Raw genomic sequence first — 17193 nt, forward strand, 5'->3', positions numbered from 1 at the left:
AATTAAAGCTAGTTCGTTGTCCAAAGTGCAAGAATCTCTTACCAGAGCCTAGAGATTGTTCCTTTTTTCCAAAGACTGATGAACAGTTCGAGTTTGCAGTTTTGCCTTTGTTGTTACCCAACGTTGTGAGGTATCTTACTAGAGTTAAGAACTTGAAGAGATGTTTCATAATCACAATTAGAGTTTTGCATAGGTTCAGTTTGTGCTCGTGCTTATCATACATTTATCATTATTTTCGAGATGGGTGATTAAAACGCAAGCCAAAATCTATGTGATGACATCAAAATCTCTGTAATCATTTCAAAATCTTTCAAAACTCAATTTCTAAGCAACAAATTGCAAATCCAGTGAGAAGACAATCAGGGCTTCTTGGGTTTAGTGGTGGTTGAAGTGCCTTCTTTCTTCTCTGCCTCTGTAGATTTCTTACGGTCTTTCCTCTCCCTCTTCTTCAAAGCAGTCATGTGAGCCTTAAGAATGGTGGCATAAGATGCTTGAAATCTCAGATGATCCTTAGCCCCAACCTTGAACAAATAAAGCATTGCAACTAGTCAGCTTCAACAGTTCAATGAAAACTTAAAAGATCATAGACCAATATCACCAATTTCTAACAACTTAGGAAACACGAATAGAAGGATATGATGGTTTACTCATGGCTAGTTAGATGTTCTGTAAGCAAATATGTTTGAAAACATTGTAATCTTGAGATCAGTGAGAAGAACATACCGAAGTAGAAATAGTTTTCTTTGCGTCAGTAGCTCGAATAAGACATCTGTACTCAATGGACTCTCCAGCAGAGCTCAGTTTCCTCTTCTGCAGCTTAGACTTCAAAGATGCTGACACAACAACAACAAGATAACTAAACTATTAACAGAGGTGGAGTTAAAGAAGGTCAAGTAAAGAGTAGACAGGCAAACGTACATCGTTTCAAAGTAACCCACACAGAACCTTTCTCTTTGCTTTTCTCGAACATGCTCGTCAGTTCATTGAGGAACGGATCTAACTGTAGTAAAACCTGAAAACAAAAAACAAACAAACAGATTCCTACATTGATCAGTTAAACGTAAACAGATCTCACAATAGTCTTAACAGCAATAGCTAAGATCACAACACACACACTTCAGGGATTGATCGAAGATTACCATTGCTAAAAACCTCAGAAGGATACTCTTTGCAGATCGTCAAGCACTGTAAAGACTTCTTCTCTCTCGAATCGCTGAGAAACCAAAACAAAAACATAATCGAAATTGACTTTCAAACAATTTGCTCGAAACCATTAAGATTATCATCGATTCGACGCTAATTACAAACCCTAGATCATCAAAGACAGTGAACAAATCTACACGAAGATCAACAGCACTAACTGCAGGAGACAGTATAATTCAATTTGCAAATCAGATTGAGCTACCACGTTCGATTAGCTTAAAAACCTACGAGATGTAAAGCATCAAAAGAGATAACTGACCAGAGAGGGTAGAGAATCTGATGATCTGCTCTCCGAAACCCGCCGGGCGGAGAAAATTTATTCGGCGGTCGCTGAAAATAAAAGAGGACGAATTATATTTATTTATAAGCTAATGGGCCTTCTAAGCCCAAACAATTGCTAAACGATGCAAATGGGCTTATTGATAATTTGAAAGATTTATTGCGAGGTGATCCATTTTCTGCCTTTAATTCTGTGTTTGTTAGACCATTTCCAATGGCTTACTCTATTTTTCATTCTAAAATAGAGTAACTCTATAATAGAGTTTGAATTTACTCTAATGATACTTTATTTTAGAGTAGAAAATAGAGTGATGAACAAAAAAAAACAAATTACTCTGTATTTTGGAGTAAACCTATAACAAATTGAGTTATTTTCTACTTTCTTTGATAAGTTATTAGCGTAACTCGAACACATGCATATAGGCTTTAGATCAAAAAACTTTGTTATGTGTCTTACTGCTTTGGTGCTTTATCGGTTCGGGCTGGTGATCAGTTTTTTTTTTTTTTTGCTATATATAAGTTCAAATACGTTAGTGGTAGTGACATACGTAGGGTTGGTTAGGTCTTAATGCGGCAAAAAATAATTAATTAAATCACACACACGAGCAATATTGGTGGCAGCATACGAAGATGAGTTATAATGGGAAGGAATGCGACAAGAAGACTTGTCTTGTCACCTAGCTCAAGTAATTTAATATTCTTGCTAGAATTTGTTTATTTATCAAATTGTATATCTTGCGTTTTTAATAAATTGTACTCTCCCCGTTTCAATTTTTTTTTTTTTTTGTAACAAGGCTTTCATATTAAAATGCATAAGTAAAAATACAAGGTATGAATGAGTTTTCTCATCCATAAGTTTGAAAAAGAAAGCAACAAATAGAGAGTGAGAGAACACCCTAGAGAAAGATCAACAAGTGAATCTTAAGAGAGAAAGATAAAGAAAAAAGACAACCGCTAGTGTACATGGTTCCCTCGGCCGCGACGATCTCGTTTACCTTTTCCTCTAACATTTGTCCATTCCATATCTTGAATTTTTTAAGTCGGTTTAATCAGTCTTCCTCCTCTAGTTATGTTATAACCAGAAGTCTCTCCAACCTCACCTAAACCATCATCTCTCCTATGTGTTAGCGGGGATAAATCCCGCTCCATATGAAATTGCTGAAGGTTGTTGGCGATAGGAGAGTAATGACCAATTGATTGCTCATTTTCAGAGGCTTGAGGAGTCTCCAAAATGATTTCTTTTGATGGAATTTCTTCCATAACATGTGACTGAGGATGAGCAGTTTCTTCAACTGCTAACATAGGTAAATTGTTTTCAATTTTTGAGCAAGAAGTAGATTGTACCTCATGCGAATGGGTGAATGTAGTAGGAGCAGGGACCTCAAGAGGTGTAGTGAGAGCAGAATTTGTAGTGATCTTATGTGTTTGATGGCCAGGAATCAAGTGCGAGTCAGTCTCCACAACACCCACCAATGTGGATGAGTTTGGTAGCAACATATCTATCGCCACCAAAGGGATCTCTTCATTTGTTATATTAGCTTTCGCAGGAGCGGAATCATGTGGTTTAAAATAAATGTTCTCTCCTAATTAACAAGAAACGAGACTACAATATACTCCAGTTTAACTATTACAAAACATAAGAAATGTTTAAAAAGGATTGATTTAACCTAGGCAAGAGGTTCAGTGGTTACGGGTTCGTCGATGTCATGTAATCTAGCATTCGGTAAATAATGCACTAATGAAGGAAGGCAAGAAAGTGAGGATCACGTACGAGATGGAAATGCGTGTGATCATCATGAGACCAAAAAAAAAAGAATCAACCTCGTCTATGAGAATTTTCTTGAGATTCTGTTCTTATTTCGATACCAAACAAAAATTCATATTTTTGTGTCGATAGTTGCAAAATGTCAAAAGCTATGATTTGTATATGCACCAGATAAACAAATCAGAATCTCCCCACTAAACCTAATGCTTTGTTTTCTAATATTTTTAAAGCTATATGCTTTTTCGGCGGGGACATAAACATATACGGTATACTTAAGAAATTTTATGATAATTATGGCATAGTTCTTCTTTGAGACCTGCTTTGCATTTTTTTGTCTATAATGATATTAGGTAGTTATATGACTGGTTTGGAATATAATTATGATGCTTTTATAAAAAAAAAAATCAGACAATTCATACCGACAAATTTTATTTTTTGTTAACAAATAATATAATTATCTAAACCAGTTTAATTAATCAAACTGATGGTACTGAATCAACAAAAACTGTAATTTTAAGAAAACTCCACTTGTTTTTTATATTTATATTTTTATTAAGGTTCAAGTTTTATTAGAAAATATATATTTTATATTTTACAATATGATTATTTCTAACTGGTAAACTTACTCACAACACAAATTGTTAATATGTATAGATAATTTGTGCCATTCTATCTTGTTCTATTTTTTACTTATAAACACTAATACATACCACATTCCACCAACTACGAAATTGGTAAAAGACCAACCAGTCAACCACACAGAAACACCATTGAAAATTCAATTTACCACTGAATATTCTTGTTTTTCTACCAATAATTGTCACTGAATCAACCTTTTTATTATTTTTGTTTGTGGCATAATATACTATCAAATAATCCGACAGAATCTACTAGTGTAACACAGTCCACAAGTTTTAATGTTACCGTTTGGTATACTACAATGAGGTAAAAGAAAACAAAAGTAGGCCAAGGTTGAGTGACAAGGTGACCAACTCTTTCTCTCTCTTCATGATGATGACTCTGAGCTGATCTGATACTAAAGAAAAACACAAAAGGTAGTAAGAGAAAATAGGAAAGAAAAAGTTTCAAAATTTCACCCCATACCAACTAGACAGACCCAGATCCAAAGTTGCAGACTTTTCAACAATTTTCAAAGTAATTTTACCCACAAAAAGGATTAGAAGACTAATACTTTTCTTAAACACACCACACCACCCATTATGAAAAAAGAAAGTATATTTTTTGTATGTTGTGAGTTGAGTGGAAACAGAGGATAGACTCAGAGAAAAAGAAGGGAAATTAACAAAGGAGTGTTTTTTTTTCCTTCTCTGGCTGCTTCTCTTTCTATCTCTCTCTCTCTCACTCTCAAACATCTAGAAGAAGAGAAAGCTTACACATAAATCTCAGAATCTGAGGTAAGTAATTCTTGTTTTCTTGGCCTCTTTAATTTAATATTCATTTTCAGCTTTATGGTTTTCTTGGTTGTTTCAAAAGATCTGTATTTTTCTGTTGTTGTTGATGTCTTTAATCTGTTTCTCGTTGATCTCTCTCCTCTTGTCGGAATGAGAAACACATGATTTTTGAGGTGAGAGAGAAGCTCACTTGTGAGTTAGTTTTTGTTTATTTCTGTAAGCAAAATTCTCAATTTTGTAATATTAAATTTTAAGAGCTTTAACACTTGAAAGCTGTTGTCTCTGTCTCTGTCTCTGTCTATCCAACAAGCAGAATTATTGTGATGATTTAGTCTGTTCACCTAATTTGAAGATATAGTTGAGCTAAGATTTGTCATAAAAGTTAAAACTTCCTTTTCATGGAAGCTCAGCAACTTAAAACCTCTCTGTATCTGACTTGAGTTCTTGGATCTTCTTTTTTTTTTTCCTTTTTGTCTCCTTTAACAGCTGTTTCATTTGATTCATGCAGGTGAATGAGTTTTGCCTCTGAAGCTTTATTTCATCCCAGGTGATACAAAAGCAATCATGCTTACAAAATCTTAGCCAACAATCTTTGTAAGAAAGAAACTCTTCTGATAAATGTTGCAGTATATAATCAGTTGGCAATTGTAGGGGTCTTAAGATTCTCCATGCATAGATCTTACAAGTAACATAAAGGTTCATCCTTTTAAGGTGTGTGTGGCTACAAACAAAGGTTGTGAGTTATGTTTTTATTGTGACAGGTGAGGAAAGTAATGTTTGAGACAAATGGGGAAGAAAGGAAGCTGGTTTTCTGCAATTAAAAGGGTTTTTACTCCACATTCCAAAGAGAAGCTAGGCAATGTAATAAGCTGGTTACTTGTTTACTGGATTTTATTTAGCTAGCAAGAATGTTATATATTTAAAGGAGTTTTTGATGGGTTATTGATGATGAGATTTACTTTGGTAAACAGGAGGCAGAGAGAAAGAATGTAAAAGAGAAGAGGAAGAAAGGTTTTGGGAAGCTAAGGCGTGGAGAGCCTAGTAGCATTGAGAAGATCTTTGGCGAGGCTGAGAGAGACCACAATCTTTTCTTCAGGCCTTCTACTCCTCCTCCTGATCCTGACCGATCAAATCCACCCTCATTCTCTCCTCCTCCTCCTCTCAGGCCTGCTTCTCCTCAGCTTCCTTCTCCAAGAGTTGCTTCACCACGAGCCGCTAGAGCAGACCTTCCAAGGTCTCTTTCTCCAAAGCCCTCTGAGCCATCATCAGCCTCTGCCAGTGCTCCTCCTCCTCCGCTGAAGCCTGCTTCTACTCGAGTTCCTTCTCAGAGAATTAACCCTCCCATTGTTCCTTCTCCAAGAGTTGTCTCCCCACAAGCAGTCCCTCAAAAGCTGCCTTCTCCAAGACCAACTTCACCCAGAGTTGTCTCCCCACAAGCAGTCCCTCAAAAGCTGCCTTCTCCAAGAGCAGACCCACTAAGATTGAATAATCCTAGACCAATATCACCAAAGCCTCCTTCTCCAAGAGCAGACCCACCACGGTTGGATTCTCCAAGACCTCCTTCTCCAGGAGCAGAACCAACAAGACTTGATGCTCCAAGGCCCACTACGCCTAGGCCTCCTTCTCCTAGAGCAGAACCACCAAGATTGGATGCAGCAAGGCCCATAACGCCTAGGCCTCCTTCTCCAAGACCAGTCTCGCCTAGGCCTGTGCAGCGAAGGGAGATTGTATCTAGACCAGAACCAACTCTCTTGGTCCAACATACTTCTGCAACAAAGATTCAAGCAGCTTTCAGAGGTTACATGGTACGTATCCAAATTCTTTATTTATGTATCAAGATTTGTCTAGCCTCCATATCATAAAACAAGGAAGTTGTTGTTAATTTGAATGAAACAGGCGAGGAGGAGTTTCAGAGCTCTCAAAGGTTTGGTCAGGCTCCAAGGCGTGGTGAGAGGACACAGCGTGAAGCGTCAGACAGTAAATGCAATGAAGTACATGCAGCAACTGGTCCGTGTCCAGTCCCAGATTCAGTCACGCCGCATCAAAACGTTGGAAAACAAAGCGCAGGCTGAGAGAGACGAAGCTAAATGGGCTGCTGCATCTGAGGCTGGTAATGGTAACTGGGACGACAGTGTGCTGACAAAAGAAGAAAGGGATGCAAGATCTCAGAGAAAGACTGATGCAGTCATCAAAAGAGAACGGTCCATGGCATATGCATATTCTCACAAGGTAGCAACAACACTCTCAGTCTTTCTTTCCTCATTTGGGATGGCATCTAATGTGGTTTTTTGTACAGTTGTGGAAGAACAGTCCCAAGTCTGCATGTACTTCAGGTGGGCTACCTCTATGGTGGAACTGGATGGACCGGCAGCTTCCTCTAGCTAGTCCTGCACCTAGCCATAGAGACTACAGGCTAACACCAACAAGACTGAGCCCAAGCCCTCTCTCTCACCATTTCAGGCATGACAGCAACTTCGACGCTTCCACACCAAAGTCGTCTAGGTCTACACTTCTCACTCCGTCCAGACCCATCCGCACAGGCACATCAAGATACTCTAGAGGAAGAGGGCAAGATTCTCCTTTCACAGACAATGACAGCCTCACGAGCTGTCCTCCATTCCCTAGCTACATGGCTCCAACGGTCTCCGCCAGGGCCAAAGTTAGACCAAGCAGCAATCCAAAGGAGAGAGTGATGGGTACACCGTCATCGGTTGGTAGCGAGAGGAGGAGAATGTCTTATCCACCGACACAACAAGGTATGGATACGTTTAGATGGAACAAAGGATCATTGGTCATGAGCAACAGTGGCAGCCAGAGAGGTGGTGGTGGTCCTGGTTCACCTGGAGGTGTGGTTCTTGAGAAGCACAAGACACTTAAATCAGTAGGGAATTTGAGCATTGGTTCTTCTAATGTCTCGATGCCAGATGGTAGGAAGCGGTTTAACAGATATGTGTGATTTCATTTTGATTGAAAACCTTTCTTCTTCTTTTTTATGTTTCTTTTGCTTCATTTTGTGGGTTGTGTTGATTTTGAGTGTGGATTATGAATGTAACATAATAAAATGAAAAACAATGACAAAGGATTTGGTTTGACTAGCTCTTTGTTTGTCACATGATTCGTGCAGGTTGTGGACACCACTGATTGGTTAGTTAAATTGATTTCAAGAGTAGTTGTTTATGCGTTTTCTATGCCTAAAGTCATTACTTGACTTTTCATCTTGCTTCTCGAAGATAATTACTGGTTAATTAAATGGTATTAGTCAAGGTTTTTGCTGACTCTCTCCTTGATATAAGCCATCCCCTACACAACAGGCTAACTAAGATCAAACAACGATTATGTCTCACAAAATCATCTCTCAGTTTGTTTTTATCTTTGTTCTGTTTTGTTGTACGGACACCTCTCATGGAAAGTTGATTATGGAAGAATCAGCTGGTCACATGAATGGTTTCACGACTCTAACCAACACCAAGAAGAACTCTTATGGTCAAGCCTTCAACGACAAACCATTCCCTTTCAAGAGTTCTGCAAACGGTACACTGACATCTTTCTCTTTCACCTTCTTCTTTGCCATCGTCCCTGAGCATAAGAACAAAGGCTCTCACGGTATGGCCTTTGTGATCTCTCCAACTAGAGGCATCCCCGGTGCATCCTCTGATCAGTACCTCGGTATCTTCAACGCTACAAACAACGGAGAAAGCTCTAACCAGATCATTGCTGTAGAGCTAGATGTACATAAAGATGATGAGTTTGGTGACATTAATGATAACCATGTTGGTATCAACATAAACGGCATGAAGTCCATCATATCTGCTCCTGCCGGTTACTATGATCAAAAGGGTGAGTTTAAAACCCTTTCTTTGATCAGTGGCAAGCTACTTCGAATCACGATTCTGTACAGTCATGAAGAGAGACGACTCAATGTTACCTTATCACCACCAGCTGAGACATATCATCCCAAGCAGCCACTTCTTTCATTGAACCAAGACCTGTCACCTTATCTTAAGGAGGATATGTACGTTGGCTTCACAGCCTCCACTGGATATATTGGAGCAATACATTACATGCTGATCTGGTATGCATATACCTTCATCATTGTTCCACAGCTGGATTTCGCTATACCGATCTTTCCTCCATATCCAAAGATAGAGTCTCATGTAAAACGGATTGTTTTGGCAACCTCCTTGACTTTGACTCTCTTTGTTGCGCTTTCTGCATCAGCTTTAAGTCTTTTCTTGTATAAGAAGCATAAGAAGGTTTTGGAGGTTCTAGAGGAATGGGAAATAGCATGTGGACCTCATAGGTTTGCTTACAGTGAACTCTTTAAAGCAACAAATGGTTTCAAACAAATTCTAGGTGAAGGAGGGTTTGGTAAGGTCTTTAAAGGCACACTTCCAGGTTCTGATGCAGCGATTGCAGTTAAACGGGTTTCTCGTGGTTCGAGTCAAGGAATGAGAGAGTTCTTGGCTGAGGTAACAACTATAGGTCGTCTTAGACACCCGAATCTAGTCAGGCTTCTTGGTTACTGCAGGTACAGAGAAGAACTCTACTTAGTTTATGACTGTATGCCCAATGGAAGCCTTGACAAGTACCTGTACGGATCAGATCAAGAACAGCTCTCTTGGAGTCAACGTTTCAAGATCATCAAAGACGTTGCTTATGCACTCTCCAACTCCATCATGATTGGTTACAAGTTGTGATTCATAGAGACATCAAGCCTGCAAATGTCTTACTTAACGATAAGATGAATGCAAGTCTTGGAGATTTCGGATTGGCTAAGCTACATGATCGAGGGTATGAAGCTCAGACCTCTAGAGCTGGTGAGAACAGGGAGACCAACCACGGGAACAGATGTTTACGCCTTTGGTGTGTTTATGCTTGAAGTTTCTTGCGGTAGAAGAATGTTTGAGCCACGGGCTGAGTCAGAACAGGCTGTTCTTCCTGACTGGGTGGTTAACCGCTGGGAAAGAGGTGATATCGAAGAGGCGGTTTGTGAAAGAATCAGACAAGATCATGATAAGGGAGAGCTAGAACTTCTTCTGAAGCTAGGTGTGTTGTGTTCACACCAGGCTGAAGAGGTTAGGTCGCATATGTCTACGGTGGTTAAGATATTGGAAGGAGTTTCTGAGCTTCATGATAATGTTCTTGATAGAACCGAGAAGAAGGAAAAATGGTACGAGAAGTACAGCGAAGTGCTTGATTCGGTGACAATGATGGAGTCTGTAAGTAACTTCAACGTCACGGAACCGATAGCTTCCTTGGAGCGTACAAAGTTGCTTCTCTAGTTGGTCGGTGGTGTTGATCGTAACAATCACAAGCAAACAGTATGAAAAATAAGTTATATGATTGATTTAGTATACAAGATTATGAGATAATTAAGGGAATGATGGGATTACCTACGCAATAAGGTCTTGCAAGAGCAGTAGACTATGTAGGTATTGTTTTGGAATATCATTAGATTGTCTTCTTTTCTTCTTTACTCTGATCAGTTTCTTTGTGCTTTAACTTATGTAAATCGGTAGTGTACATAATACACATGACCTCAGAAGTATGTGTTTGTGTGTTTACTCCTATATGGTGTAGTACTTGTTGTGTGTTTTCAATTTTTCAGTAATCAAAGTTATAATATTTATTTTGTGTGCAATCTAATTGTATAAATTAAATAATACTAGAGCTACCCCCGGGCTACGCCCGGGTTTTTTTCACAAAAATGTTATATATTTTACTATTATATCATACATAATATGTATCTTGTAATTATATCTAAAATCATTGTTAAAAAAACTTTTAAAAAAAATCAATATTACTACGTGGATCCGACTTTAAGTGTGCATTTGTCATTGACTCAAAAATTCTTACACTTAATTAAATAAATTAATAATTTATTTTTATTTTTATACATGTTACGTACCGTAAAAAAGGATTTACTCGTTTAGGGAAATCATACGGCTAATATGCTACACTTAAGAGGAACCATGGCACAACTATTTGGATGTTTGGTAATGACAAACTATTGTCATGGTTTTATGTTTTTATTAAAATATGCGAAATGGCTTGATTTAAATTACTGAATTAATATTTAGGAAATGCTTGATTTAAATTACTCAAAGGTTTTATGTTCCCCTCTTGAAGCAGAAGCTCAGAAAAGTTTTCTTAAGCGAAATGATCCAAATGCTGCTCGGAGAAGAGGTAAACTTATGGTAGAACAGCTTCGAGATCAATATTGTTGCAGTGTGATTGAAGTTAATAGTACTCTCCTTTTTTCATTCAATTGTCGACAACAAAAGAAGAGAGACAAACAAAGTAAGGTAAAAAGCAGTCAATCATAGGAAACATAATAGGCTTTCATATATTAAAATCCAACTTAAAGTACGAAAAGACAACACACATGCTTGTGAGGGAGAGTACCTCAACTTCAAAAGTCACAATCTCTATAATATTATTTGAGAAGTCAGTTTCCTATGTGTCGCTCTCACGTTAACTCTCACGATGGTTGATTACACTGATACCCTTAATAAATTAACTTACATTTAAAATACTATTATTTATTATTTTATTTAGTTTCCTTTTTAAAAAGTTTCGAAAAATATACACATAAAATAAAAAGGAAATATTTTATAAAGTTAAAAAAAAAGAATTGAAAAACGAAAATATATGTATATATAATATGATTTCATAAAAAAAGGAAAGTAAACAAAATAGTAATATTAAATTTAAAAAATATTTTTAAATAACATAAAATATTATTTTTAACTAATAAAATACTTTATTTATATATATATTTTCTAAGATAAAAATTATAAATTTCTATATAAAATGATTTCATTAAAAAACATTTACACATATAATCTTGATATTAGAAACAGAAATATTATTTCTTCTAAAACATAATTTAAACAGTACAAAAGTTCAAATTAATAAAAATATTTTTATATACCTATATATTTTCTTAGATGATTACATAAAATAATTAAGTAACATAAACTAATATATGTTTAATTATCTAAAAATATTTTATAATTAGTAATATTGAAATGTTTTATTTATTTTTCATAAATTTAGTTGACTATAATATCTTTCAATTACAGCAAAACAATATCGATAAAATATATTTTACTTATATAATATTATTTTAAATACAATCACAATTTTTACTGCTTATTTTAAGAGTTTAATAAATTTAGTTGACAATAATATCTTTCAATTACAGCAAAAAATATCTATAAATTATATTTTACTTATATAATATTAGTTTTAAATACAATCACAATTTTTTACTACTTATTTTTAAGAGATATTAAAAAAAAACTAAAAAACTAAAAAACAAAATAAACATCGTTTGATCAAATAGTTACAAAATAGTTTAATGAGGTAGATATATTATATTTTATCATTATTAAAGTTATTTTTTCTTAATATTAAATATGCTTTTAAATTTTATGTTTTTGTATTTGTGGAACTTAATAGAATCATAATCAAAATATCAAAGCAAATCTGAATTCTCATTTTTAAGATTATTCAAATAAATTTTAGTTTTCATTCAATAAATCAAAAACATAAAGTTATTTAGAATTTTTAAAATTATTTAATTATTGTAAATATTGATATGTGTACATGAGCTTTCAAAAATGTATCAGCTACTTACGCATGCAACTTCATATTGATAATCCTATATTTTTTAATATTTTTTAAAAAAACATCAACATATAATTTGATAAATGTTATGAAAATACATGCACATTCGACTTAATTATAATAAAAAATAATTATACTTCATTTTTAATTTGAAAGAATATATGTAACTCAATATACTCGCAACATGAATGATTCGACTAATCCAACTTATATTTAAAATATTACAGTTGAATTCATATATGCAATCTAATTTACCCAAATGATAACTAAATCGACTGAAAAACAAGAAAAACGATTACATATAACATATATAAAAATTAAAGTAATATAATATTGTTAATATAAATGATGCATATAAATTATAAATTAATTTAATATTAAATGTAAGTAGTAATCAATTATTATAATATATTTACTTTAGAAATATTTATACCCGTGCTCACATAATAAGTCAGTTTCCTATGTGTCGCTCTCACGTTAACTCTCACGATGGTTGATTACACTGATACCCTTAATAAATTAACTTACATTTAAAATACTATTATTTATTATTTTATTTAGTTTCCTTTTTAAAAAGTTTCGAAAAATATACACATAAAATAAAAAGGAAATATTTTATAAAGTTAAAAAAAAAGAATTGAAAAACGAAAATATATGTATATATAATATGATTTCATAAAAAAAGGAAAGTAAACAAAATAGTAATATTAAATTTAAAAAATATTTTTAAATAACATAAAATATTATTTTTAAATAATAAAATACTTTATTTATATATATATTTTCTAAGATAAAAATTATAAATTTCTATATAAAATGATTTCATTAAAAAACATTTACACATATAATCTTGATATTAGAAACAGAAATATTATTTCTTCTAAAACATAATTTAAACAGTACAAAAGTTCAAATTAATAAAAATATTTTTATATACCTATATATTTTCTTAGATGATTACATAAAGTAATTAAGTAACATAAACTAATATATGTTTAATTATCTAAAAATATTTTATAATTAGTAATATTGAAATGTTTTATTTATTTTTCATAAATTTAGTTGACTATAATATCTTTCAATTACAGCAAAACAATATCGATAAAATATATTTTACTTATATAATATTATTTTAAATACAATCACAATTTTTACTGCTTATTTTAAGAGTTTAATAAATTTAGTTGACAATAATATCTTTCAATTACAGCAAAAAATATCTATAAATTATATTTTACTTATATAATATTAGTTTTAAATACAATCACAATTTTTTACTACTTATTTTTAAGAGATATTAAAAAAAAACTAAAAAACTAAAAAACAAAATAAACATCGTTTGATCAAATAGTTACAAAATAGTTTAATGAGGTAGATATATTATATTTTATCATTATTAAAGTTATTTTTTCTTAATATTAAATATGCTTTTAAATTTTATGTTTTTGTATTTGTGGAACTTAATAGAATCATAATCAAAATATCAAAGCAAATCTGAATTCTCATTTTTAAGATTATTCAAATAAATTTTAGTTTTCATTCAATAAATCAAAAACATAAAGTTATTTAGAATTTTTAAAATTATTTAATTATTGTAAATATTGATATGTGTACATGAGCTTTCAAAAATGTATCAGCTACTTACGCATGCAACTTCATATTGATAATCCTATATTTTTTAATATTTTTTAAAAAAACATCAACATATAATTTGATAAATGTTATGAAAATACATGCACATTCGACTTAATTATAATAAAAAATAATTATACTTCATTTTTAATTTGAAAGAATATATGTAACTCAATATACTCGCAACATGAATGATTCGACTAATCCAACTTATATTTAAAACCATAGATTTAACTACGATTAATTTTATAAGAATAGTAATTTATTTTATAAATATAAATCATTGGACAACTCAAAAAATATTAAAAATGAAAATAAAATATTAACCAACTGTTACAATTTAGTTCTTTTGTAAAATTTATATATATAAATGAGACTTCAAAATATTATCGTTTCGTTATATTAATTTATGTAATTTGGAATCATACACTTTAGTTTATTTTTTAAATCATTCTAAGCACAATATATCTTAAGTTATACATAATCTTCATAAAATATATTTACATATCTAAGATAACAACCACCTAAATGTAAATAAGAAATTAATCAAAATTTTAATATATATAGAATAAAAAATATTACAGTTGAATTCATATATGCAATCTAATTTACCCAAATGATAACTAAATCGACTGAAAAACAAGAAAAACGATTACATATAACATATATAAAAATTAAAGTAATATAATATTGTTAATATAAATGATGCATATAAATTATAAATTAATTTAATATTAAATGTAAGTAGTAATCAATTATTATAATATATTTACTTTAGAAATATTTATACCCGTGCATGAGCACGGGAAAATCACCTAGTTCATTATTTAAAGAAGATGCAAAAATAAGAAGCTCAAAAATATTTTATATGAAGTTCTGCTTGTCCTACTGCTGCAGCTATTGTTGCTGCTCCAGCCATACTTACGGTAGATCTAGGCGACCCACAAAACTTGCCAAACTTCTCAAATGTCTGATACATGACTGTTCCACTCTCTTGGACTAAAGGCCCAAATGTCTGTCGCTATGCATTTATAATCTTCCAAGCCTATACTGATCTCCTGCTTGTACTCGCTCATTCCAACACTCAAGTGTACAGCTACAGTTTCTTGGGCTCAGAGCAAGACAAACCCTTGTCACCAGCTGACTCAGGTGGATAGTGTTGAATTCATAACCTACAGCTTTGAAGCTAGTGTACCCAAACCCATCTTCAGAAGTCACAAGGATAGTGGAGATTGCATTTCTGAATCTAGACTTGTCAGTCATTGAATCATTGATCCAGTCTTGGCACTTTCGTTCTCGTAAAATACCTTGTGTAGACATTGTTGTTGCAGTTTCTAGGGGACTGGGGACTGAGCAGCGGCAGCATAGACATGCCTTGTTAGTCTCATCGTTTCCCATCAGGTGATCGTTGTAGAAAGGGGACACATCTTGCATGCATGCAGGTGAGTATTTCGTCCAACTGGGACTTGGTCAGGGCACAGCGTCCCTTGGAGTATTGAAAGATGCTTGGTTCGAAGAAAGAAACCTCGAGCCGCTTCTCGTAACCTTCGAAAACGATTGCGGATAAGCCATAAACACCATTAGGAATCAGCAGAAAAAAAATCTTAGAAGAAAGTAAATTATAAAGTAGAAATTGAAGAAAGCTAAACTATATTAGGAGGGGGCTTCATAAGATGTAACCAAACAGAAGATTTGAGTTGCATTGTAGCAATCAGAAGATTTGAGTTTCTTGATTCCATTGCTAGGACAAACATCTTCAAGGCTGTAACCAAGGGGGGCTTCATAAGATAAGGAACTATTACTCTAGACTTCTTTTTACCACCTTTCGAATCCATCATAATCTCCTTCACACGTTCTGTAATTAAGATAAACAAAATCATATGGTTAGGTGAAGAGGAACAGAGATTTAGTGTTCAACAATCTCACACTGAAAAATTATCACAATGATGTATTGAAGCCATGATAATCAGAAGGAATCTCAACAATTTCCTTAACACCACAAATCTCAAGAGTGATGACAATCTGCAATAATTTATCAAACAACAATCATAAGAACTTTCATAACATCTACAAAAAAGTCTCACACTGTCTCTCTCTCTCACTATAATAGAGAAGTTTTCGAAATTATAAACTCACATATATGTGACATCACTGAAAGCAGAACACAGCCCACCACAAGAGTTGATCACAACCTTCACTTGTTCAGGTCTGAAGTATATCTTCTCTCATGGCCCAACACGTGAGTCCTAATAATCCCACAAATAACAATCATAAAACCAAACGACGGGTTACTATGCTAGAATCTTATGAGATTTCTTTCTAGGTGTGAATTACTGTCAAAGTTAATATAGCAACTGGATCTGCATATCCAAAACTTGTTAGATTTAGGATTATACCTATAGAATGGGAAAAGCTATTGGAGAATTACCTATAGAGGAGGAGCGAAGGCTTCACTGATAGTAAAAGATACGCAGAGGTTCAGACAATCAGTTGATGCATGATTAGCTCTTCCTTTCGAATATAGTAACTTAGGAAGAGAAAACGGCACCATAAACCTCGTCATTAAAAAAAGAAGATGAAAAAGGAAAATTTTGACCTTTCAATTGGTTTGATAGCAATGGATGTAACTATTCAGAGTAGGTTATAGCTCTTCCAAGCCTCCAGTTTGCCTAAGAACGTTCTTGCGCAGGTTTGATGTATAAGTATCAATAAAGGGGTTATATAAGATAGAAAACAAAGGGAGGTGAAGGAAAAGATCTCATGAAGATAAGGTATAAGAAGTGAATTGAATGTGTTATCAAAACTCTGAAACGGAGATTCATAGAAATCTGAAACGATACAAACAAAGAAGACGAAGAGCTAGAGGAGAGAGGCGTAGATCCTCGTGTTCACCAGGTAGGTTGTTTTTTTTTTTAAATTATACCGATAGATTGTAGCTATAGGATAGCAAAACCCACTGTTAAAGAACAAAAGCCCAGCGGAACCACATCGAAGCCCGTACGAAATCAATAGCTAGGAGATCCAACGTGTATTAATTAAATGTTTTGATTAGCTACAGCCCATCTGACGTGGCTAAACGCTTCAACGTGATTGGTCGATTTAATTGTCCTACGTGAACATGCTGTATGAAGCTCATATATCCCTTTTAATATAGTATAGATCATCTAATAAGTGGATTTAGTTTGATAATCAAGATTTATTATAGATTATAGTTGACTCAATTATTGTTGTTTTAGCAAAGATTATTATATACTTGAAGTTCTTAACTAA

At 33.7% G+C, this 17193-nt stretch overlaps 2 protein-coding genes and 2 pseudogenes across 4 annotated transcripts; 2 read left to right on the top strand and 2 right to left on the bottom strand.

Annotated features, from left to right (window-relative positions):
• Positions 1-229: 229 nt before the first annotated feature.
• LOC106359663 (signal recognition particle 14 kDa protein) lies at positions 230-1591 on the bottom strand. Its single transcript, XM_013799323.3, has 5 exons — positions 1463-1591; positions 1140-1213; positions 919-1012; positions 724-833; positions 230-521 (listed from the first exon to the last, which is right to left on the bottom strand). Exons 2-5 carry the CDS (start codon positions 1140-1142, stop codon positions 360-362), a joined length of 369 nt encoding a protein of 122 aa, XP_013654777.1. The 5' UTR covers positions 1143-1213; positions 1463-1591; the 3' UTR covers positions 230-359.
• A 2714-nt stretch (positions 1592-4305) lies between these two features.
• LOC106360894 (protein IQ-DOMAIN 14-like) lies at positions 4306-7754 on the top strand. 3 transcript variants are annotated; one of them, XM_013800571.3, is made up of 6 exons: positions 4306-4832; positions 5168-5253; positions 5421-5520; positions 5631-6464; positions 6556-6888; positions 6956-7754. In XM_013800571.3, exons 3-6 carry the CDS (start codon positions 5446-5448, stop codon positions 7613-7615), a joined length of 1902 nt encoding a protein of 633 aa, XP_013656025.1. In that variant the 5' UTR covers positions 4306-4832; positions 5168-5253; positions 5421-5445; the 3' UTR covers positions 7616-7754. The 3 variants fall into 3 exon arrangements, with proteins under 3 accessions (XP_013656025.1, XP_013656023.1, XP_048636371.1); XM_013800569.3 differs by having other exon boundaries at positions 4306-4662; XM_048780414.1 differs by lacking the exon at positions 4306-4832 and adding an exon at positions 5033-5086.
• A 79-nt stretch (positions 7755-7833) lies between these two features.
• On the top strand, positions 7834-9955 carry LOC106358850 (annotated as a pseudogene).
• Positions 9956-14750: 4795 nt separating this feature from the next.
• LOC125609582 lies at positions 14751-16203 on the bottom strand (annotated as a pseudogene).
• Positions 16204-17193: the final 990 nt, after the last annotated feature.

Source organism: Brassica napus, chromosome A5 (genome assembly GCF_020379485.1).
Source record: "Brassica napus cultivar Da-Ae chromosome A5, Da-Ae, whole genome shotgun sequence".
NCBI classification, from domain to species: domain Eukaryota; kingdom Viridiplantae; phylum Streptophyta; class Magnoliopsida; order Brassicales; family Brassicaceae; genus Brassica; species Brassica napus.